At 38.5% G+C, this 25,195-nt stretch overlaps 1 protein-coding gene, 1 long non-coding RNA gene and 1 other non-coding gene across 5 annotated transcripts; all 3 read right to left on the bottom strand.

The window, feature by feature from the left end:
- Positions 1 to 4,747: 4,747 nt before the first annotated feature.
- LOC122063882 (disease resistance protein RUN1-like) lies at positions 4,748 to 10,433 on the bottom strand. 3 transcript variants are annotated; one of them, XR_006135500.1, is made up of 4 exons: positions 9,795 to 10,425; positions 6,540 to 6,811; positions 5,654 to 5,947; positions 4,748 to 5,543 (listed from the first exon to the last, which is right to left on the bottom strand). XR_006135500.1 is itself a non-coding variant. In XM_042627572.1 (4 exons), exons 1-2 carry the CDS (start codon positions 10,340 to 10,342, stop codon positions 6,897 to 6,899), a joined length of 1,317 nt encoding a protein of 438 aa, XP_042483506.1. In that variant the 5' UTR covers positions 10,343 to 10,433; the 3' UTR covers positions 4,748 to 5,543; positions 5,654 to 5,947; positions 6,540 to 6,896. The 3 variants fall into 3 exon arrangements, 2 of the variants coding, with proteins under 2 accessions (XP_042483506.1, XP_042483507.1); XM_042627572.1 differs by having other exon boundaries at positions 6,540 to 7,665; positions 9,795 to 10,433; XM_042627573.1 differs by having other exon boundaries at positions 5,659 to 5,947; positions 6,540 to 7,665; positions 9,795 to 10,433.
- Positions 10,434 to 11,702: 1,269 nt separating this feature from the next.
- Positions 11,703 to 12,258, bottom strand: LOC122063888. The gene is made up of 2 exons (XR_006135503.1): positions 12,057 to 12,258; positions 11,703 to 11,973 (listed from the first exon to the last, which is right to left on the bottom strand). It is a non-coding gene; the product is annotated as an uncharacterized LOC122063888 (long non-coding RNA).
- A 7,345-nt stretch (positions 12,259 to 19,603) lies between these two features.
- Positions 19,604 to 19,710, bottom strand: LOC122063903. The gene has a single exon (XR_006135505.1). It is a non-coding gene; the product is annotated as a small nucleolar RNA R71 (small nucleolar RNA).
- Positions 19,711 to 25,195: the final 5,485 nt, after the last annotated feature.

Below are 25,195 nucleotides of genomic sequence, written 5' to 3'. Positions count from 1 at the left end.
TCCGTTTGGGTTGCTATATTGGCAGCTTGAGAGCTGGATCCTTGTGTGCCAGCACTACCCTATCCTTGAGAAAAATTATGCTTAGCTTGGATTCAAATCCATATTCTTCTGTTTCACTTTCTCTCTCCTGTTATGTGTCTTGTTAGTCTTTTTCTACTCACCCACCTCCCCCCCCTGTGGAGAGGATTTAAATATAGTTTATAGCAAAAAAATATGGATTTGGATCTTCTCAAGCTGGAGAGGTACCAGTGAGAGTGCTCTCTTTCTCTCCTCATTGGTAACTCGATCCAAACCTAATATAATCATAAAAAATAATTGATAAGATAGGTCATTAAGATGAAATGCCCAGAATAGCATTAAGAAGAAATTGATGCAAAGTAGAGAAGCCCTTCACAGGGGTAGTAGGTCTAGAAAAATCGCTGGAACTCTTTTCTAGACCTGTATACTTATGCCATTGCCTTTCGGTTGGGAGGGCCAATGCCATTAGAAGTGGGTGGGGAACTTATTTAACACAACTCAAGGTGGCAACAAGAAAATCTCAAATTAGGGTTGAAGGCACTGTACTGAGTTGTCCAACTCGCTTACAAAAACAAAGGGGGAGACTTTTCAGTAAAGGACGTTTGATAAGTTCATCAGTGTTGCCCAAATATCTGTCACGTAATAGATCAGATAAGGCTCAAATTTTGGAGTGGGGTTCCTTGCAGCACGGCTTGGCATGCAGCACATATCCCACTGTTGGGAACCCCTCTGGATTCACACCTATATGATGAGGTGCATGTTTTCAGTTACTCCCAGCCATTGGATGCAAAGGAGCTAAATCCCAAATTTTGGTGAAGACTAGTAACCCCAATGTCATTTGCTTATGTACATTTTCCCTCAAATGAAAATTGTCAAGCGGCAAAATAGAGTTTAAAAAAAAAAAAATCTCCATACACAATTTAGCAAGCGTATTGCCCTCTTGGTGGATGTGTTCAAAGGTTATTGACCATGCCAGTGGTGGAATTCATTACTTTGACTACCTCATGGTGTACACGGTGGTAGGGCTTTTTATTCCTTTATCTTTTATTATGTGATGGAGCTTCAGACAAGTAAAACAATTTCCATGGGCTACCATGGTTTGAGGAATCGGATAGGTATTGGTCTTGATCGATCCTGATTTTTGGCTAATATTGTATTAGTGGATTCATACAGATAAGGGGTAAATTGGTAAAAAAGTGATTTTAAAACTAAAACTAGAAGTATTTCTATTTGATATTGAGCAATATGAATTAGTATTGTCCTTGACCGATCCCATTCCCCATACCGATTTCCCAAACCTTGTGGGCTACTTTGTGTAGTTCGGATTCTGTGAAAGGGTAAATAGGGTGCAATATTGCTTGTCAAAGAAGAGAAGCAAAGGCTCCGTTTAGTTGTAATGAGAATTTAAAGGAAGGGAAGTAAAATTTTCATACTTTGAAAATAAATGTTTATAATCATTACCCCACATAACTGTATAAATTACTTAATTTTTAACTATATTTAGTAATGATATATTTTACGTATTATAGCAAAGGGTTTTGGATGTAAAGTAAAGTGAAGTTTTATAATCAAATATAGAATGATTTGAATATAATGTTAAATTCACATGGGTAATGATTACATATATTTATTTTTTAAGTATGAAAATTTTGCTTTCCTTCCCCTTTAATTACCCTTACAATCAAACATAGCCAAAGGGATTTTCAAAAAGATCTCTTAAAAATGAGCAATCACGCTGATTAGGGAAGAGGAAGCAATAAAAAACAAAGGTATTCAACAAGAGAATATAAAGACCAGGATTTCAAAGAAATTGAAAGGAAATAACTAGTGCCAATCAATTAAATTAGATTAGGTTTAATGTATCATGAATTAGTTAGTGGAGAATCATGACCAAACTAATTTCTAGCAAACCTTGTCAGGAAAAAAGATATCATTCTTGCCATTGGAACTTAGTAAGAATACCAAAAAGAGGAGCAAATATCAGGTATAGCTCAGAAGATCTTGACTTGGTCCTTGTTTCTCTAATAAGGGGGCAAAATGGAATGCAAAATGGGATTAGCCACCAAGTAGAATACTATAGAACCAATATTTTGTAGTTGAACAGCATATAACACATCCACATTGTTTGCTTGGCAAGAAATGCATCATATGAATGCAAGTCTTCCCCCCCCCCCCCCCCCTTTCCTCTCTTCCTCCCTCCCTCCCCAATTCTTAAAAAAATCTTCCCCTCAGAAAAAAAGGGGGGGGGGGGTATATGAGAACTGTATGATGAGCTTTAGGCACATTTAACTTTGATAATTGAATAAAAAAGGAGACCACATCAGAAGAGGTTGGAATTGAGCTCAACTTGTGCTAGTAATGAAACAATTGAAAAGCCAAAACTTGATAGAACCAGAGATACGTTAATCACAGAAAGATTTTGTCTGGAAGTTCCACTAAAGGAATTTTCAAAAGCAAGAAAAGGTAAGAGTGTGTAGATTTTGTTGCCCTTCAATTTCCAACAACCTCATTTTTTTTTTTATTAAATGTTCCAATTCCGAGGAGAAGAAAGATCAAACTAGAGTCACATTTGTGTATAGTCAGGTAAGAGTTTCTCAATTCACTTTCTGGCAAAAAGGAAGCCGAGGGTCAGGCCACACATCAATATTTAGCTATTGTCAACTTTCGAGAAACCTGTAACTATATTGTAAGAATCACCACCCTAAAGGACTCCTGTCCAAAACTAAGAAACCTGGGATTTCTGTAATGCTCAGAAAAATAAAAGCATTTATCCAGACATAATTCACATTTTTAGGTAATTGGAATTTCAAATCCAACACAAGTGTGATTAACTTAAACATCAACCCATTAGCCCCCAGCACAAGAAGAGGGGGAAAAAACAACATTGACCCCACAGGCTAAGATTGGTGTTAAAAGAAAGCTTCAGTCTCCAAGAGAAAGATGATTTGCAGGGAATCAAATTGTCAAAGAGTGAGGGAGAAGGAGTCTTTGTAGGGGTGGAAAGTGATGCTGTAGCTGAAGCTTTGGACTGTTGGTCTATCAATTTCTTATAGATCCTAGATTGTTAATGAGGTTCAGCAGCCCGTTGTTCTAGATTTTTGCTAGAACTCTGACAATTTTAAAAAGCCATTAAGAGAGGGTTGCAATTAACAGTATGTTTTCTGAATGAAGAACAAGAATCTTATGCTTGCAAAGTCATTGCAGCTTTCAAATTATTTTTTGCAGATTTCCAGCACTACTTCCAATTAACTGTATGTTTTTTGAATGAGGAACAAGAGTCTGCCTTAGACTTGCTGCTCAGACTTGGTTCCTCCAAATATTATAAGAAAGAGAGATCATTTGTCTGTACAGTATTGACCATATGGGAGCCTACTGTAATTATTATTATTATTATTTTTTTTTGGTAGATTGCTACTGTACTTATATGCCCAGCGCTTCAAATTAAATCTTGTTTTCATAGCCATTATTAAGATTTTCATAATGTGCCAATGTTCATGAATCCTTAAATCATCTAAATGAGTCATGTTTCCTTTATCTTCATTCATGGTTCCCTTTATAAATTTACGTTATTGCAAATTGAAGGGCACCAGATGCTACAGAAAAATCTTTGGCATAAAATGAGGAGTTCTATTACCTTTAAGATAAGAAATTTCTTTTATCTCAGACATACATTTTCACAACTATTGCTATCTTCAAGAGCACCAAACAGTACCCAAAATCTTTGCCATCAAAAGTAGGGCGACTTATTATGACATGGTACAATTATAGAGATGGCTGCAGTTACAATGTATAAACTAAGCTCATCAGAAAAGGAAAAAGGATTTCCATTTACTTCAGATATCTCAAAGCAATTCCTGAATTCTTTACAGGTTGAAGCTTAAACAATGGATCACTTTCCAGTAATTAGGGTTGGGGTGTTTCATCATTGAAGTCTGATGGGAGTTGGACATGCTAAAAATAGCTGGGAAATCATTTCAGTGACTGACCTGTAATTCAAAACAACTCCCACTGGTCAAAAAAAGCCCTTCTAGCAACCAAAAAAGCTGATCCAAACTATTTTACTATTCTCAAAAAATGTTCCAGTTAATACCAACCCACCAAGTGTGAAGCAATTGGTTTTCCAATCTGATCCCTAGTGAACAAATAAAATCAGTGCAAGAAAAATGACCGGGGGTGGGGGTGGGGTTGGGCGTGGGGGGAATGGTGTTAGATGCAGATGTATCACTTTCATACCTACACATAGTTGTCAAGGTGGCACCCTGAAGATTTATTACTTTCATAGTTGAAGGTGTCGCCTATGTGCCTTATTGGTGCCGCCTTGACATTGAGGCCTCCTCCAACGCCTTGAATTGCCCAGATGCCGTGACAATTATGATCACTTTCAAATTAAAGATAAATTGGTATTTCAAGGACAAACCTTCTCAGGATGCATGCCGCCTTGACAACTACGGTCGCCTTGGTCACTTAAGCGGGCACCTTGGTTCCTTTGTTGGGGCCGACTTCAGGTCCCCTCCAACGCCTTGGGTCGCTTGACGCCATGATAACTATGGGATCATGTCTCTAGAACTCAACGTCATTTCTGACCGGCACATTGGTGCATATCCAGCAACTGTTCTAAAGACACCAATGACCATCCAACCTCTGTTTGAGCAAAGACCTTCTGATTTAAGTAGTCCATAAATATGCTTACATTGCTGAAGCCATATATCTGAAGATATGACATACCAACTTCATTGAAGCTGCTAAATACCCAGTCCCTGACTTGCATTTTGCAATAGAATTATTATTGTTAACCGAATATCTGATCAATGTCATGAAAAATATACCTACCACATACATCAAATATTTCTACTTATCCAAACCAATGTAAAAGCTCTCAAGTTTCTCTAACAAATTAACACCATCAGGCAGCTCTTTAATTTCTGTCCCAAGTATTGAAAGCTCAATCAAAGATCTTAAATCACCAATTGACATAGGTAAGTTTCTGAGTGATGAGCACCAATTGAGAGTTAGAATTTGGAGAGAACTCAGCATGCAAATACTGTGTGGGAGTTCTTTAATGTTTGTCCCATCCAAGGAAAGCCTAACTAGAGACTTTAAATCACCAATTGACTCGGGCAATTCTCGGACCAATGAGCACGAAATAAGGGATAGAACTTGGAGAGAACGCAAACTGCAGATACTGTTTGGGAGTTCTTCAATTTTTTTTAACCCATCCAAAGAAAGCGTAACCAATGACTTTAGATCACCAATCGAATCAGGCAATTTTTTGAGCGATGAGCATGAATTGAGAGTTAGAAATTGGAGAGAACTCAACCTGCAAATACTATTTGGGAGTTCTTCAATTTTTGTATCATCCAAGTAAAGCTTAGTTAAAGATTTAGATCACCAATGGATTTGTGTAGATTGACCATGTTTTTGCAACATCCAAGATCCAATGTCTCTAGATGAGGAAACCACGAAAATTCAGGGGATTCAAATAGATCACAAAACCGGAGGCGGAGAACTTTCAACTTTTGGAAACACTGTCAAACAAAAAAAGAAAAAACAAATATGTAATATTAGAATCTACCAAAAAAAGAATCTATGATACGTGATTACAAGATAAGGCAAAAGAAAAGGAATAAAACCATACCTGACCTTCATTCCGAGGTTTGTTTGTCCATGCTTGTCTAATCCGACTATTCGATAGGTTCATAAAGACTAGTTTTTTCAAAACAAAATTGGATGGTAGAATTTCTAGAGGGCATCCCCACCAACTGAACCAACTTAAGCTAGAAGGAAGATGTGGAAATTCTCCTTCGAGATGTGCTCCATCAATGTTGAGGAATCTTAGTCTCTTCATCATTGCAAAGTCTTCCCTATATAGGCAACCAGTGGGAAATAATTGATTTGAAGCTGAGAGGATGCCTTCAATCTTCTTAGTTCCCTGTAATGAAAAAAATAATTTGGAAGTTAATGCACACAAAACCCAATGAGAAAAAAGAGAATGGAAAAACATATAGGGACTCTCATTGAATGCACTCTCTATTATGGAGGGTATCTCAAGTGTCAGCTTGGGAAGGAATCCCAAGGAAGGCGTCTCAACTGTCCAAAGGCTGATTTGTACAACAGATTAGGGATAGAGAATTGGGTTGGGGCGAGGGGGAGAGGGAGATGGAGAGGGAGAGGGAGGGGTAGGAGGAGGGAATAAAAAATGTGGAACAGAGAATGTGAGAAGGCATCTCAACTGTCCAAAGGCTGATTTGGACAACAGATTAGGGATAGGGAATTGGGTTAGGGCGAGAGGGAGGGAGAAGGGGAGAAGGGGAGAAGGGGAGGGGGGGGGGGGGATGGAGGAGGAAATTAAAAAATGTGGAACAGAGAATGTGATAAGGCTTGTAAAGGTCTCCAAGCTGGCAGCTTGGAGGAACTTTTCCCTTGAGAGGCTTGGTTCTCATGCATTTACTAGCTAGGTTCAGTAGGCTAGGATTACGTGCTTTCATAGAAATGAGAAAGGGCTCAAGAAAAAAAAGTTTTACCTTGTGTTCTTTTAGTACATCTAAAATTTCATCATGATCCCACAACCTACTGCGCATACATGGTTCTATGTGGTTTCGTCCATAGATTATGCTCCTTCCCATGGCTTGAATTTGATCATGCATCCATAGCTCATCATAGGACTCATCCAAATTGGCAATAAATTTTAATAGGGACCTTTGAGTGAGTTTGTCTATTGCTGATATTGGTTCAAAGCCACAAGCTTGCCACAGAGAAATTACAGTTTCTTTCTTCCATCCAATGAAAAAGCATGCTGCATCAAGAAATATAGATTTCTCATCATCGTTTAGACTTTCATAACTTACCCACAACTTCTGTTGAACTGCATCATGAGGAATTCATTTCAACTCTAGTATCATATTTTGCCATACTTTTTTTTCTCTTTTGTCAGAGAAATAAGAACCCAACACTTCTATAGTGAACGCCAATCCTCCTACCAAGTGTAGCACATCATGGAAAAGTTGCTCATAATCTTCTAAAGGTTGGTCACTTGAAAATGCATACAAACTAAAGAGTTGAAGAGATTCATTATCATCCAATTCTTTAGGCCGGTATATTTTATCTTTATCAACTTTAGCCAACTTGAGAATATGTTCATCTCTACTTGTTATAATAACCCTACTTCCAGGACAACACCAAATGAATTCAATGGCCAAAGCATCAAGTTGGAAACGACTAGTCACATCATCGAGAACAAGAAGAACCTTTTCTCCTTTTAATCTATCATTTATCAATTGTTGTCCTGCATAAACATTCCATATTTGGTCTTCGACTTTCTTTTCAGAGACTTTATAAAGAAGTTGCTCTTGCAAAGCAACTAATCCCTTGGGTCCTAATTCTTCTTCTCCTATGTTTTCAAGAAAGCAACTCTTATCAAAGATCTTAAAGACACTATTGTAAAGAGCCTTCGCAATAGTTGTTTTCCCAATGCCACTTATACCACAGATTCCCACAAATATAATATCACCGGAACCAACATTTAATAGAGATAATAAATCTTTTACACAGGCTTCTATTCCAATGAGGTTTTTAACACCACCCAAACGATTGCTAATTACTTCACTGAAAACCCAATTGACAACTAAGTCCACTAGCTTTGATCGATTCCCGCAATTATTTCATATCAAGAAGGAATAAAATAGTGAAATAACTAATGAAGTTAAAATCTCCAGTGCAACAAAAGAAATACAGAATACAAGTATTTCATTGAACAAAAATGGGGAAATCTATTTTACTGGCTCTTCTTTAGGAATGTCTTCCTAAATAGCTCTCTCATTGTGCCACATGAAGAGATGATGTGGTAACTTATCAACGTGGGATCTTTTTTTTTTGGTGATAAAATATCAACGTGTGATTAGTTTTACAACATATGGATTAGCCATGTTTATTCAATCAAATAACTAATCCTATGTATATTCTTAATTGTTTGTTCATGTCCATGCATCATTCAACAGTACCTTGCTCTCTCTTTTTTTTTTCCACTTGGCAAACTTCATTTCTTCCCCTGTCCAATCTTCACGTGATAACTGTATCTTTTTTTATTTTAACTTGGGGAAACCTGAGTCAGTGCATACCCCGAGGGTAGTTTCACTGCGTGTACGCTGTATACTCGACACATGTCCAACTTCAATGAATATCTTCCCACATCATTAACTAAGAGATTGGATCCGCAGCTGGTACAATCACTTGGTCATACAGGTGAACATCCAACATCTGTCTCTTTTGTTTTCAAATATGCCCCTCTTCACCCATGTAATGGCAGGAAGTGGGACAGGTGTTGAATGCTCACCCGTATCACCAGGTGATCATACAAGCAGGATTCGATCCATTCTCGTTCTAATCTTTTTCAAAATTTATGTTTTATTTATTTAACTTTGGAAGGAGTTGATGTGAGAAAAGAACCCCTGAAAACATGACTCCCAACCTCTCTCTCTCCTTTCACTTCGTCTTCTATTTCTGCTAATCTCTCACTTCCCCTCCTCCTATCTCTCAAAATTCTATCTTTTCTTCCTTCCTGTGTCAAGTTTCTTTGGTTGCAGTGGGGAATGAGCAGTAGCATGACAACCCCATTTCAAGACCACGTAAAAAAAAAAAAAAAACTACTGTTGACGATTGGTCTTGATTTCTTTCCTAACAGGTTCAAAATTCATAGGGCAGCACCTCCAACAGGGAAAGACTTCTTGGCAAAGAGTTCCCAACTCTCATCAACATATAGACTTTGAAACAGAATTAGAGAATAATTGATTTCCATTTTGTCAATTGGAAAAACTCCTTTCAACTCATCCCAATCTTCCTTGCTCCATCTGTCATCCAACATAGAGATGTCAATTTCAGGCCTGGCCTGACTGAGTCCAACATGTTTTGAATCAACCCAATTAATGAACAAGTAGTACAAGATGCGAGGGGGGTGAGCCCAATGGAGCGCCTGACCTACCCGATTGGTTTAGCCTGATCGTTTATATGTATATTTTGATTTTTTTTTTTTAAATAGATAGAATAAGGTATATATTGAATTTTTATTATTGAATGTAATTAAGTGTAAAGTCTTATCTATTTTTTTTTTTTTTTTTATGATTTATCAAAATATGAAAGTTTCTTAAATCTAAGACAACTTAATGACCGTTGAAGCCTTTATTGGTGTATTAGCCTATTTAAGACTTGCTTATAGCCTGATTAACCCGATTAAGAGAAGCCCAAAACTCGACACAAGGCCTACTAAGACCAAAGGATCTTAACACAAGGAGTTTCGTTAAGGTTGGATACGTGTCGACCATACACCGTATGTGAAGTGAAACTTCTCTCCGCGCACAGGCAGCTGATGCAGACTTGGAAAACCTTATGTTGGAAAGGTTTTCAACGCATAGAAGGCCAAGGCATAATCTGGCACAACAACAATGTGGTCATGTGGCATTTTTTTTCCCTAAACTATCCTGCCGCACCCCCTACTGGGCACTACAGGGTTAATGACCAACCTACTCCTAATTGCTGCTACCAGTGTGCTAGGCACTAGAACCACTGTGACAATTTCTATTGTTGAATTGAATTGGTGGGATTATACTTTAGATCTTAACTGAGCGTAGACAAAATAATTAAATAAGCAGGTAAGCTTCTAAATCCTTCTGCAGATCTTAAGGCTAAGAGCTATGATTTCACAGAAAAAAAAAAAAAGATTGAACAAAAATGGAAAAAAATTCAATTATTCAAAAGAAGTTTGTGTGATATATGTTCAGAATTACCCGTTTACTTGCTTGAGATCATATCCCGTCATATCTCCTACCACATTCGAGGCTTCAATCCAACTCTCTACAGTTTCTGCATCAAATCTCTCCTTGTGATTCCGAAAATATTTTTCAAAACTTCCTGTCTGATTGCGAACGTCTGCTGGCTCAACATCATAGAATATGGGTAGAATTTTTTGATCGATTGATCTATGGCATTCAACTATCTTAACCAGATCCTTGAGATACTTTATTCTATCTGCATAGCCTTCAGAGAAGATAACAATCGAGATTTTGGATTGTCCGATTGCATCAACCGGTTGGATCTCTTTTTCATCCGACGAATCTTCGTCCGACGAGTCTTCTTCCGACCAGCCTTCGCTAACCTTAGGCGTATTGGTTCTTTCTGCTTTTTGTTTGGTAAAGACATTGATTCCTTCTGCAGTCAAAGCTTTGTGAAGGAAAACAGTGAAGTTTTTGCGAGTATCTTCACCTCTGAAATTGAGAAAGACATCGTAAGTAAATGATCTAGAGGAAGAGGAAGAAGCCATTTCATGTGCCGCCATGAAATTGCAGTTGGAAAGTGGACTTCAAGGAGGTCTCTCCATTCTCCCTCCAAAACAATTTGGTTCTTTGCAGGAAAAAGAAATGGGAATCATTTTTCTGTTTTTTTTAGGTAAAAGAGAATCAATGTTATGCTTGATAAAAATAGTTAATGAAAATCATTTTTTATTAAAACATAAAAATAGTTTGGTAATTACTTGATAAAAATAGTTTTTTATGATATTCATATGTGTAAAATGGTTTTTCGAAGAAATGGATGAAAAGATTTTTCCTTCACTCATTTTTTTTTTATAACTTTATTTTTCCACTTTGAATTGAAGAAGAAAAATGATTACTTTACCCTCTATATTGGAATTCTTGATTTTTTTTTTTTTATATTTTATCAATTTTTTTTTTTTAAATAGAGACAAGTTCCGTAAATGATATCAAATGCAATTAAAATCATTTTTATAATATTCAACCACCCACCCCCAAACCCTCTAATTTTGATTGGCATTCGAATGTACATTATATTAAAAAGTAGCCCTTAAGAATCATATGATAAAAATTCAAGAAACAGAGCAATCATAAGATTGCTTTTTCACAATGATGAAGACTAGTGAAAGATAATAAAACTTCAAGAAACAAGACAATTAGGGTGCTCGCCCCTAGCTGGACAAGTATATCATAATTCGGTATTTTGAGCTCTAGGGTGGAGATGTCGACCAATCATAAAGTCCAACCCCAAGTGAGATGTTAGCCATCTAATGACCATATCCAGAATGCCCCTTGGGCTTACTTTGACAATTGCTAAAATGTCAAAAAAAAAAAAAAAAATCTACCCATTTCATAAATCAGAATCGGTTTTTACAAAAAGAGAAAATAAATAATATTTTTATATTAATAAATAAAAATATTTTTCTTGCAAAATCATTTTGATAACAAATCTTTTTAAATTGGCAGTTGTAGGTACGTGTAGTCACATACACTTCTATAATTGTCAAGTCACTGGTAATGGAATATTGGTCACTAAGATCAATACTCAACGTACACGAGGTCTTTCAATGGATGGACTCCATAGACCTTATATGTACTGACCGTTAAGAGATCAATCCTCATGTCTCTCATAGTTTGAGCAATTTTGATTTGTACCCCTCAAACCCATCATAGTCTAAAAATGCACATGTAAGTATATAATGCATCATGATGGATGCGATCAAGTCTAGGACTATAATGTGGCTCATCCAGATGGTCATCCATATATGAATCGTCCACTAATCCAATAGACCAAATAATAATGGCACCATTTAATCAATTCCATAAGCCATAAAATATATGTTACATGCCAAAAAAAAAATTGTCTAACAATAATATGCAAAAATAACACAAATAAAAGTATGTTAAGCCACACAATTCCAACACATTTACTAATTATAAAAAAGTAAACTAGATTAATAGAGCTGAAGTGGACCATCTGCCTCTTCATCCACACCAAGTTGTGCTCTCTTACTTTGCAGTCCCAACACATTTTCTCATTTGTTGAATGGTGAGAATCTCTCTTCATTTCATTTCCCATCCATGAAGTGACATATTGTTTTGTTACTCTCTCCGCTTCAATTCGTTGGAGACCTTCGGCATCATGATCATATTCAAACTGATGCATGGCAACAAATAACAATGGTTAACATAAGTGAAAATGTTAGATTAGAATTTAGAATGCAAGTGGAGTCTACAAACCTGAATGGTTAGATGGGGCCTGCCTCCTCAATGTCTCATCCATTATCAAACTGTGCTCTCTTATTTAAAAAAAAAAAGGAACAGAATAAAAGGATAAAGAAGAGGATGATGACAATGTACTTTCTTATTAGCCCTCACAAGGTTAGATGGACCTGCATGACCCAAGTGATTGCTATTCAACTCCTTCAAAACCCGATCAACAATTAAGTCATCTAGTTCTGATTGATTCCTGCAATTATTTTGTACCAAGAAATAACAAAATAAGAACTAATGAGACTAAAATCTTTAGTAAAATGAAAAATATAAGTTTTTAAAGAGGGTTCACCATGATGTCAGTGTCAATCTACATACCACACTTATGGTAGTGCACAGAATGATACCATTCACATGAGATCAACATGGGTTAGAACAACATCTTATTATGTGAGTGGGTGCACAATAGAATCTCTACTCCAGTATTGTGCACTTCTTTTTTCTATAAGCTAATTAAGTGAAAAAGGAGAAGCTACTTTACGTGATGTTGTTTAGGAAGGGTTTTCTAAATGGTTCACTCTCGTTGTGCCACATGCCACATGGATGGATGATGTGGTAACTAGTCTCCATGGGATTAGTTAAACATCATTTGGATCAGCCACGCCTATTCAATCTGTTCATGCAGCATCCCACAATCCCTAGCTTTACTTCGCCGCTTAAAAGCTAAGATATTATATGAGGCTTTTACCTAGATAAAGTGTAATATCCTGTTTCTTAAACCCGGTCTGATTTCGCGGTTGAACCGGTTTAACCATGCAGGAACCGAGCCAGAGGATATTAGAGCGGGTTCCTTATGGGCTATGATGGCACGGGTGACCTCAAACACCGGCTGGCCCGACAAGTCCGAGCCAGTGCCAGAAGAGACGGGAGTGCCCAAACCGTGTACGTGCACCTACCATAAGGCTATGTACGGATAAGACAGGTATTATATCCGTATTTTAAGGTATATACGTATGCTACATCGTATGCTTGGGGTGGGGTTCGCGCCGAGGTCCGAACCCGGTCAAAATCCCAAGTTTTGGCTCTCAGGTGGGTAGGACAGGTGGGTACACCCACCCACCTGAGTGACCCATCCAAGACTATTCACTTAATTAGGAATAGTATATAAGGCTTTATGATTTCTTTTCTTTCCATTTATTACCCTCGTACGTTTGGTGAGAAAAGTAAAGAGGACAGAGAAAAGAAAGGGAAGAAGAAAGGAAGAGGAAGAAAGGAAGGATTTCAGTGGCGCCGAAGCTCGATCTTGCCATTCCGGTGCCGGGAGAGTAATCTTCAAATCTAGATCTACAGTTGGAGGTAAGAAAAGTTGGGTTTCATGAACATTCACCATACCCAAGCTTTAAACCCTTGATTCGAGTATGGGTTCTTGAGATCTTGTAAATACCCTTTGAAATGATGAATCTAAGGTTTAATAGATGATTTATGTGTTGATCTTGAAGGATTTGAAGAGAGATTGACAAGGTGGAAGAAGCATTGTGAGTTTGAAGTGATTTGAAGGGTTTGAAGTCATTCTTGGGCAAAGAAGGTAAGATGGTTTCCCTCACTTGAATCTAACCTAGATCTAGGTTAGAACCATGCTATAGGACCTTGAAGGTGTGAAGAATGGGTGGGGAAAAGCCCCATTTGATTCCCCAAAGAATGGAGAAAATGGGGAAGAAATAGGGTCTTTCCCGCCAAAACCGGTGGGTACAACCGGCGGGTACCTACCCGCCTGAGGGTACCCACCGGCGGGTATAACCGGTGGGTACCTACCCGCCGGTCATAACCGGTGGGTATAACCGGTGGGTAGACAGCCCACCTGTCTTACCCACCTGTGTGGCCAGAAGGTGATCCTTATGTCCGATCGAACCCAAATCGGACGTGTGACCTTCTTTTGACGTTCTAAACATGATTTTGACATCGGATTTCATTAATTTCGATTCTAAAATGGTGAAGTAATAACCCCTCTCAATTATGTTAGGTTCACCAAATCCTACCCGATTCGCTCCGGATCTCACCCGTACCGAACGGGAATCCTTGTACGTTACAGGTAAGTGGAGAGAGGACGTTTGGCCTTGTTTCAAGGGATTTGTTTGGCATTCATTTAATTATATCTAATCTAGTCATGTCATCATGAATATGCTATATAGATTAGTCATTCCACACATTGATGTGCATATATGCTATGTTTACTTTTCAAATGCCAATTGAATGAGATGTTTATATGTTGAATGTGGACATCATGGAGCATAATACATTGATAGACTAGATGCCGTGGTCAGCTTGGAAACGAATGCATTGGTGGCCCGTGGTATGGGACACGGAGGCACTATACAGTCGTACTATTGTCATATAGGAGCATGCGGTATTAGGATTCTCACCATCCCGTGCTACGACCCTTCCCAACAGGGGTTAAGGTGTTGGGTTGCCATTTGGGGTGAAGCAGGGGTCGCGGTTGTCGGACACTGTGGCGGTTAGGCATTACGCCCGACGAGTCATGTAGGACAGTCGGCAACCCCGGTGGTACATTCAAGAGGGCCAATCGTACTGCTTTTAAATTGCTGGAGTCAGCACCTTTATTTCAGTTATTTACATTTCTGTTGAGAGCCGGTGGACGGCATTGTCTTTACTTTTCCGAGTACTCACGGTGGGCCTTCTCCAACAGCCCTATGGGCGTATCACGGGAGGGAGTTCGCGGCTCGTACCCGGAGTATACGCGCACTGTGGTTGTAGTAGCACTAAAACCAAAGACTTAGTAATGTTGCTTAGGTGGATGTGATTTAAAATGTATAGCATGGCATGTAGTGCATATGATGTGTTGTGATGTGTGGACTGTTGTGTGTGGTCCACCTTTCTACTTATTGGGCTAGTGAGCTCATCCCACGTGTACACCTCCTTTTTAGATGATTTTGCAGGTCATACATCTGAGGAGCATGGGGTGGGTCCCACAGTCGAGTTTCCTGAAGAGGACTGGTGGACCCCTGAGGAGTTAGAGCACGGCGCTGACTGCTTGTGCGAGAGCTGTGCTGTGGGACAGCAGTTCTGAGGCCGAGCTGAGCTCCACCTTGGAGGCCATGCTGAGCTCCACTTCCGAGGCCGAGCTGAGCTCTTCTATGTGATGCCGAGCTGGGCACAACCCCTGATGCCGAGCTGAGCTCCAGCCTTGTAACCGAGCCGAGCTGTGTACTCTGATGGTTCTTGATGATTTCCTGTATATACTTGGTATTTGAATCATATTCTTTTTGTGTATATATCATGCCTTCGGGCCCAAATGTATATAATTATTGTATCACAATTTGTGTATCAAGTATATGGGATTTATTCACAGGTAAAACTTAGTCTTCCGCTGATCTGATGAACTTATGTTAGTGTGTGTATACTGTGGTGGAATACAGTATCTGATGATCCTGGCAGGGTTGGGTTAACCGGTGTTAACTCGGTCACCGCTCCGGTTCAGGGTGAACGGGGTGTGATAGATATGATTGCCACAACTAAGGAAGAATCTACAGTTGACCCTACTTCCCTGATTCGATCATCGCAGGTTCTCAAGCCTCGTCTACTCTGAAAGAAGTTTGGCAACATAAATTAAGAGCTACTTGGCATCTCAATCTTCCAATAGAGATGCGAGATCACATCTGTTCCTTTTTGTGGAAGATGTATCTGGAGGAGCTGAAAAAGGGGTAGTACCGCTCTTTTTGTGGAAGCAGTTCATACGCTAGAAAGAGAAGAGCTAGAAGGATGAATATCTGCCCTTACTATGCTAGAAGCAACTACAATGGTTACATCTGAAATGGAGGTCAACATTGTGACCATGGACAGGGGATTTCCTCATATAATAGGCTTGAGAAATTAGATTTCTTGAAGAGAGGGTTAAGTAGCTTGGGGCGAGATGTATCTCTCAGAAAATTCGGATTTACGGATCATGAGATTGATCAACTTGTTTTCACCACAAAAAGTAGGCAAGCTGAATCTGACCTCTTCTGCCAAGAGAAACTGGGGCATATGCTCCATGAAGAAGGTGAATGTAGTGGTGTCAACAACACCCTTGAGGTAGATGTTATTACCACCGAAGAAGTAGAGGAAGGGCCAATGCCATATCTGTTGATTCATCCAACCCGCGAACCACTGCTCAACTGGACTAGTGCAGGATATGACTTCAAGCTCATTAAGACTCAAGGTCCAATCAGTTCTAAAATCACCACACAGTACATTGAAGATTACCTTTCTGTTATCGAGTCATCTTTTAATTGTATCTGAATTTCCTTCTGTTAATGAAATTCTGCACTTTAGTATGTTGAGTCTGTAGACTTTCCAGCTATCAATGAAAATTCTGATTTCGAATATGATTTGTCTCTTTCTGATGATGATCTTAATAAAATAACTGATGAATATAATAACTTGTTAAAACAATTAAATGAAAAAAGTGCTAAACCTATAAGCGAGGACACTCGACACATTAACTTAGGATCCGATCAATGCCCTAAAGAAATTAAAATTGATGCATCCCTGAATGAAGACAAAACCTCACAAATGGCCAGCCTGTTAAAAGAATTTGCAGAGGTTTTCACTTGGTCTATGAAGACATGCCTGGCATTGACCCAAAAATAGTGCAGCATCGGCTTCCTATGTAGATGCGAAGCCTATCAAATAAAAGGCTAGAAGAATGCGGCCTGAATGGAGTGAAAAGATTAGAGAAGAAGTAGTTAAGCAATAGAATGCAGGATTCTTGGAAGTCATAAAATACCCGTGTAGGTTGGCCAATATTGTTCCAATTCCAAAGAAGGATGGAAAAGTCAAAATGTGTGTGGATTTCAGAGATTTAATTAAAGTCAATCCTAAAGATGACTTTCCTTTGTCCCATATTGATGTGTTGGTTGATAGTACGGCAGGACATGCCTTATTGTCATTCATGATGGATTTTCAGAATACAACCAGATCAACATGCATCCTGAAGATATGGAAAAGACTGCTTTTACTAGCCCTTGGGGGACTTATTGCTATAAAGTAATGCCATTTGGTCTAAAGAATGCTTGAGCCACATATCTAAGAGCCACTACTGCTATTTTGCATGATATGATTCATAAGGAAGTGGAAGTCTACGTTGATGATATGATTGTCAAGTCTATTGACAGACAGGGGCATGTCTCAGTACTAAGGAAGTTTTTTAAAAGAATCAAGAAATTTCAATTACGATTTAACCCTCAGAAGTGTGTTTGGTGCGAAGGCAAGAAAGTTATTAGGATTTCTTGTAAGTGAAAGAGGTATAGAAGTGGATCCTATCAAGATCAAAGCAATCAGAGACATGCCTGGACCTTAGACTGACAAGAAAATACAAGGATTCCTTGGTCACATCCAATACATCAGCCGTTTTATAGCCTAATTGACCACTATCTATGAACCAGTGTTCAAGTTGTTGAAGAAGGATCAGCCCACATAGTGGAATTCCCACTGTCAAGAAGCCTTCGACAAAGTCAAGGAATACTTGTTAAATCCACCGGTTCTTATGCCACCAGTAAAGGGAAAACACTTCTGTTATATTTATCAGTAAGGCAATTCTTAATGGGGTCCATGTTAGCTCAGAAAGATAAGGCAAAAGGAGTAGAACGGGCTATCTACTATTTGAGCAAGAAATTCTTGGAGTATGAAGTTCGGTATACATCATTAGAAAACACTTGCACAACTCTTGTTTGGGCAACAAGAAGGTTACGACACTATATGGTGGCATATCCAATTCATTTGATTTCTAGAATGGATCCTATAATGTATTTATTTGAAAAGCCCACACTCATTGGTAGAATGGTAAGGTGGTTGCTATTACTCTCAGAATTTGACATTACATATGTCAATCAAAAGTCCATTAAAGGTAGGGCAATTATGGATCATTTTTCTGCACACCCCATAGAAGATGGAAGATCATTAAATGATGCTTTTCCAGATGAGGAAATCATGGTGGTTGAAGAAGAAAGCTCTGTTAATACATGGCAATTATATTTTGATAGAGCAGCCAATCAAAGAGGTTATAGGGCAGGAGTGTTATTAATAACACCCAATGAGATATATTTGCCTTCATCTTTTCGGCTTGATTTTCCATGCACCAATAATATTGTTGAATATGAAGCATATGCAATCAACCTGGAGATAGCTCTGACAATTGGGGTAAAAAGAATCCGAGTGTTTGGTGACTCATCCATTGTAATCTACCAAACTCAAGGGAAATGGAAGACCAAAGATGAGAAATTAAAGCCTTGTCAAGAATATCAGGAGAAGATCTCTAAGCACTTTGAATAAATCTCTTTTGAGTACTTCCAGAGAGATAGCAACCGATTCGCCGATGCTCTTGCAACATTAGCATCAATGGTTGAGTGTAGTCCTATGGCCTAAGTAAGTTGAAAGAAAGATAATGCCCATCTATCACAGTTCAGTGAATGCCTTGACAACAGATGGAAGATCTTGGTTTGCTCCTATTATGGACTTCATTAGGGTAAGAAAATATCATATGGAAGCAACATCAGAGGAAAAGAAGTTTCTCAGAAAATATGCCAGCCAATTCACATTACAAGACGATTTGTTGTACAAAAGATCGTTCAATGGAATTCATCTATTGTGTGAGGATGAAGAACAGGCGTAGATTGTTATAGGAGAAATACATCAAAGTATCTGTGGATCTCACATGAATGCAAGAATGCTCGCCAAAAAAATCTTGAAATTAGGATATTATTGGCGTAAAATGGAGGCGAATTGTGTAGATTTCATTCGAAAATGCCACAAATGTCAGATATTTGCCAATGTCATACATATTCCACCAATGGAATTGCATTCGCTCAGTTCCCCTTGGCCATTCTCTACATGGGGTATTGATGTTATAGGAAAAATTACTCCCAAAGCATCAATTGATCATGAGTTCATATTGGTAGCAATTGACTGTTTCACCAAATGGGTGGAAGCACAGTCATATTCAGTCCTCATTACTGCGAAGGTGGCCAAGTTTATTAAAGAGAACATCATTTGTCGATATGGGATCCAACAATAACTGATATTTGACTAGGGCACTCATTTTCGAGGGCAAGTCGATAAAATTTACACCAAGTTTGGAGTCATATGGCATAGGCCCACCACTTATCGTCCACAAACAAATGGTCCAGTAGAAGCAGCTAAAAAGAATATAGGATACCAACAACAAAACTCTCCACCTAAATCTTTAAAAGATAGGTTCTACCCCGCTAGAACAGCCCAACCTTCTTGGATAATTCTACCACAAGCCCGGGGCAATAATTTTGAGCTCAAATCTCAATACATCACTATGTTGCCCCACTTCCATGGGCTGATATTTGAGGATGTATACCTATTTCTAAGGGAATTTGAAGAGCTATGTGTTCTAATTAAGATCCAACAACTTTCTGATGAAGTTGTTAAGCTTAGGTTTATCACTTTTACATTAAAAGACCAAACTAAGAAGTGGTTGTATGGGTTAACCACATGGAAGAAATTCACAATTGCCTTCCTTAAAGAAGTTTTTCTCAACTCACAAGACCAATAAGCTTAGAAGTGTTATCCTTCAGTTTAGGCAAAAGCATAGTGAGTCATTTTCTAAACTTATGGAGAAATTCAAGGATCTACTCCAAGAATGCCCTCACCATGGCCTAGACTTATGGCATTTATGTCAAATAATTTATGAGGGTATTGATTACCCAACTAAACAAATGATAGAGTCTATGTGCCCTGAGGGATTCACATCTTTTACAGATGAAGGAAAGGCATGGGATTTTTTACTTGACTTAGCTGTCCGTGAGTGGGAATCAACCCAAGAGAGTGAAAGAACCAAAGGAGAGAAAGGATATTTTGTGGATGGGATAGTAGCCAAGGAAGCCTATTTGGATAGCCTAATCAAGAGTATTGAGGCTATTGTTCTTAGAGAGCCATCATCAGTCAATTTGGTTAAGATGTGTATTTTGTGCCAGTCCCTTGGACATGTCATAGAAGAATGCCCCAACACCTCTGGGGGCACTTCTAATGATAGTATTAATGCCTTATACCAGAATTATCCATATACTAACACCTACAATCCAGGATGGAGAAATCACCTAAATTTCTCCTGGAATCAGGGCAACCAAGCAAGGCCTTTTAATTTTCATAATTAAGGTCAACATAGGCCCCAAAGGCCTCCCTTTGCACAACAATCTTTTTCCCAAAATACTTTTCCTAGGCCAAATGTAGGACCTTATGCTAGTTTTCCTAGGGCCCTTCTCCTATCATCTTATTAGCAACCCCCTGGGTTTACCAACACTGGAGAGGCAAGTAAAATAAGTGACTTGGAAAAAAATATGGCCAAATTTGTCTTAATTATGCATGAGAGGGAGAAAAGAACTTTACCCAGTCAACCAGAGCCTAACCCTAGGCATCATCAACCTGTTAGTTCATAAGCACCAACTAATGCACAACTGAATATAGTACAAGATCAGACCCAATAAGGGCCCTCCAGACAATGTAATGTTGTTTATGCCCTTAGGAGTGGTAGAGATTACCAACAAAATGTTCCTAAATCTTCCTCATCCATTACTCCTGTTAACTCTCCTTTAGTTGAGGACACAAGTGTGCCTCTTGTTCCAGGTTTGTCTGATGAACCTAAAGATTCTTATGAATCTAAAGATGATTTGGTTGAGGAAACTAAACATGATTCTTCTAAAAAAGAGTAAATCCCTAACAGTCCTTATGTTCCCCTTGTCCCCTTTCTTAATCGCTTGGTAAACAAAAAGACAGACAAAATTTTAGAAGTCTTCAAAAAGATAGAAGTGAACATCCCTCTTTTGGATGCCATATCCCAAATCCCTGCCTATGTAAAGGTCCTAAAAGAATTATGTACTCACAAACGTATCACTAGTGTGCCCAAAAAGGCATTCTTGGTAGGTAACCTTAGTTCTATAATTACTCAGCCTATAGTAGCCAAGTATAAGGATCCAAGGAGCCCTTCCATAGCTTGTGTCATGGGTAAAATCTACATTGAGCATGCCTTACTTGACCTTAGTGCAAGTGTGAATCTTTTGCCTTACCATGTGTATAAACAATTTGGATTGGGAGAATTGAAAGCCACTGGGACTACTCTTCAGTTGGCAGATAGGTCTATTAAGATTCTTAAAGGGATGATTGAGGATGTCTTACTAAAGATGGGGGAATTTATTTTCCCTATTGATTTCATTGTGTTAGATACTAAGCCCTTCTCAACCAAGGATGAGATCCCATAATCCTGGGAAGACCATTCCTTGCTACTAGTAATGCATTAATCAATTGCCGGAATGGTTTCCTAAGGTTATCTTTTGGCAACCAAACTGTTGAGTTTAACATGTTTAGGATAGGCAAACAACCACATATGGAAGAAGAGATCAATATGCTTGAGGATTTTTTGAATTTTTTGAATTATTTAATTACCAACTTTGATATTGATTTTGATTCAGAATTCCAAGAGTGTATAGATGAGATGAACGATGATAGTGAAAATTTATATTTTGAAGTCTTGAGTCTTCACACACCTATGGAGGCCTTAGGACCCATTTCCAATTCCATTTCCAATTCCATTCCCAAACCTTCCATAGTTGAGCCCCCAAAGTTAGATCTTAAGGAGTTGCCATCTAATTTGAGGTATACTTTCCTAGGGCCTGACCAGACTCTTCCAGTAATAATTTTTTTAGATTTGACTTCTAGCCAGGAAGAGGAATTACTTAAGGTGTTAAAAGACAATAAGGAAGCGCTAGGTTGGATCATGGCTGATATCAAGGGTATAAGCCCTTCTATTGTGCAACATCATATACATCTTATAGAGGATTCCAAACCATCTACAGAACCCCAAAGAAGAGCTAATTCAGTGATGATGGAAGCCATTAAGAAGGAGATCCTAAAGTGCTTGGATCATGGAATAATTTATCTTATTTCTGATAGCTAATGGGTAAACCCGGTTCATGTAGTGCCCAAGAAGTCTAGTGTTACTATCGTTCCCAATGCCAATAATGAACTGATTCTAACACGTGTCCAATCAGGGTGGAGAGTGTGCATAGACTATAGGAAACTTAATGTGACAACCTGGAAAGACCACTTCCCATTGCCATTCATTGACCAGATGTTAGAGAGGTTAGCAGGACATGAATATTATTGTTTTCTTAATGGATTTTCTGGCTATAACCAGATCCCAATTGCTTTAGAGGACCAACATAAGACCACTTTTACATGCCCATATGGAACATTTTCTTACAGGCATATGCCCTTTGGGCTTTGCAATGCCCCTGCTACGTTCCAACGATGCATGATGATAATTTTTTCTGATAGGATAAAAAATTCTTAGAAGTATTTATGGATGGATTTTTGATTCATGGGAATTTCTATTCTGAGTGTCTTCACCATCTTTCCCTAATTTTGAAAAGGTACATATCTAAGAATTTGATTTTAAATTGGGAGAAATGTCATTTTATGGTTAAATCTAGTATTGTTTTAGGACATGTAATATCTAAGGAGGGAATTAAGGTAGATAGAGCCAAAGTGGATTTAATTGATAATTTATCATCTCCCCAATAAATTAAGGATGTCCATTCTTTTCTGGGGCATGGAGGCTTCTACAGAAGGTTTATTAAGAACATTAGTTAGTTAGCCCGACCTCTCACTTCATTACTTACCAAAGATCAAACTTTCGAGTTTTCTAAAGAGTGCCTAGAATCCTTCAAGCAATTTAAGAACGAGTTAACCAATGCACCCATTGTTCAACCACCTGTTTGGACTGAACCTTTTAAACTGATGTGTGATGCTTCAGATTTTTCTATAGGAGCGGTTTTGGATCAAAGGATTAATAAGCTGCTCATTATCATTTACTACGCTAGTAGGACCCGAAATGATGCATAACTCAACTATACAACCACTGAAAAAGAATTTTTAGCTATTGTGTTTGCACTAGAAAAGTTCTGATCTTACTTAGTTGGGTCACATGTGGTGGTGTATACTGATCATTCTGCTCTTATATACCTAGTTCAGAAGAAGGATGCCAAAGCCCATCTCATTAGGTGGGTTTTACTTTTGTAAGAGTTTGATTTGAAAATTAGGGATAAGAAAGGAGTTGAAAACCTAGTTTCAGATTATTTATCCTGACTTCCCAATTCCTTGACTATCGATTCTCCAGTCAACGAGAATTTTCCAGATGAACAGTTGCTTGCAATGTCCAGTGAACCATGGTTTGTTGACACTGTCAATTTCTTAGTTTCAGGTGCGGGTCTGGATCACTGGTCCACTCAAAATAGGTGTCGATTCCTTTCCCAAGTTAAGCATTTCTTTTGGGACTATCCTTATCTTTTTAAAGTTTATCCTGACCAAATTATCAGACGTTGTGTACTTGATAATGAGCAACACTCACTCTTATCTTTTTGTCATGATCATGTATGTGGTGGACACTTTGGACCTAAGAATACTGTCAGAAAGGTTCTCCGATGCGGATTTTATTGGCCCACTCTTTTTAGAGATGCTTTTGATTTTTGCAAGTCTTATCTCGCCTGCCAGTCTTTTGGCCGTATCAATAAGAGCAACATGATGCCCCTCAACCCTATTTTGGTAGTTGAGACCTTTGATATATGGGGCATCGATTTCATGGGACCATTCTCTAATTCCTTTGGGAATTTGTATATACTTTTGGCCGTTGGTTATGTTTCTAAATGGATAGAGGCCATACCTTGTAAATCTAATGACCACAAAGTGGTGGTCCAGTTTCTTAAAGAAAACATTTTTTCCCACTTTGGTTGACCACGTGCAATAATTAGTGATAAGGGTACTCATTTTTGTAATAGGACTTTTGAGGCCTTAATGAAAAAGTATGGGATCACCTATAAGTTATCTACCCCTTATCACCCCCAAACTAGTGTCTAATAAACAGATCATACAAATCTTGGAGAAAACTGTTAATCCCAACCGTAAGGATTGGTCCCTTAGCCTCATTGATGCCTTGTGGGCCCATCAGATGTCATTCAAGACCAACCTTGGTCAGTCTTCTTACCATTTGGTGTATGGGAAAGCCTGTCACTTACTAGTTGAGTAGGAGCATAAGGCCTTTTAGGCCATTAAGAAGCTCATCTTTGATTTGTCTGATGCGAGAATTCATCGTAGGCTCCAACTATTTGAGTTGGAGGAACTTAGGAATGATACCTATGACAGTTCTAGGATTTACAAGAAAAATACCAAAGCCTTCCATGATAAGCACATTCTGCGTAAATCTTTTACAATTGGTGATAAGGTCTTATTGTACAACTCTCGATTGCATCTTTTCCTTGGTAAGCTTAGATCCCGATGGGATGGCCCGTTTATTGTCCATAATGTATATCCCCATGGGGCTGTGGAGATTTTGAATCCAGGAGCAGGGGTAATTTTGAAGGTTTATGATCAACGTTTGAAACCGTTCCTCGATTTCCTACTACTGGTAGTGAAGAGGTTATGGATCTCCATGAACCTCTTTACACTGATGACTAACTTTTAATCAGGCATGACACCGTTGCATTGTCTTTGCTTTAATTCTTTCCATGCATTGAGGACATTGCATGACTTAAGTGTGGGGGAGGTAAACCAGTTTTTGCTTTTTTCACTTTGTTTTGTTTGTTTTTCTTTTTGTTTTTGAGCTTGCTAAGGATGAAGTTCTACTTTGGATTTTGGCTAATGATCATACCGTTCGGTTGCTTGATGTATGAAAATAAAAGTTTTAATTAAGGTACCCATCTTGAACGTATAAAACCCCTGTTGAGAAAAAAGAAACAAGCCTGTGTCTTGAGATGGGACATTCTTTAAAAAAAACAAGAGACCCTTGTTTTATGGTGTTGGACCATATGTAAGTCTTTGGTTTCTTTGTATTCTTGATTTGGAGTTGAGACCTTATTTTTAATTTGGCATGAGTTGACAAATGTACAATTTTAAATGAAGTGTGAGATATGGTATAAAGAAGAGTAAGATTTGATTCTTGGAACTTGACAGGGCATTGCACCTTAGAAAGCGTGGTGACTTAATCGAAACTCTTAGGGAGGAAACTTCTGAAAAAAAAAACTCTGGCATCACTGTCTATGTGGGCATATGCAAAAAGTGAAGCTACATAGTAACTTGAATGTTTGGTGTTTGTT

This window comes from Macadamia integrifolia, unplaced genomic scaffold (assembly GCF_013358625.1).
Source record: "Macadamia integrifolia cultivar HAES 741 unplaced genomic scaffold, SCU_Mint_v3 scaffold149, whole genome shotgun sequence".
NCBI lineage: Eukaryota > Viridiplantae > Streptophyta > Magnoliopsida > Proteales > Proteaceae > Macadamia > Macadamia integrifolia.
This window is presented reverse-complemented; position numbering and strand designations above follow the sequence as displayed.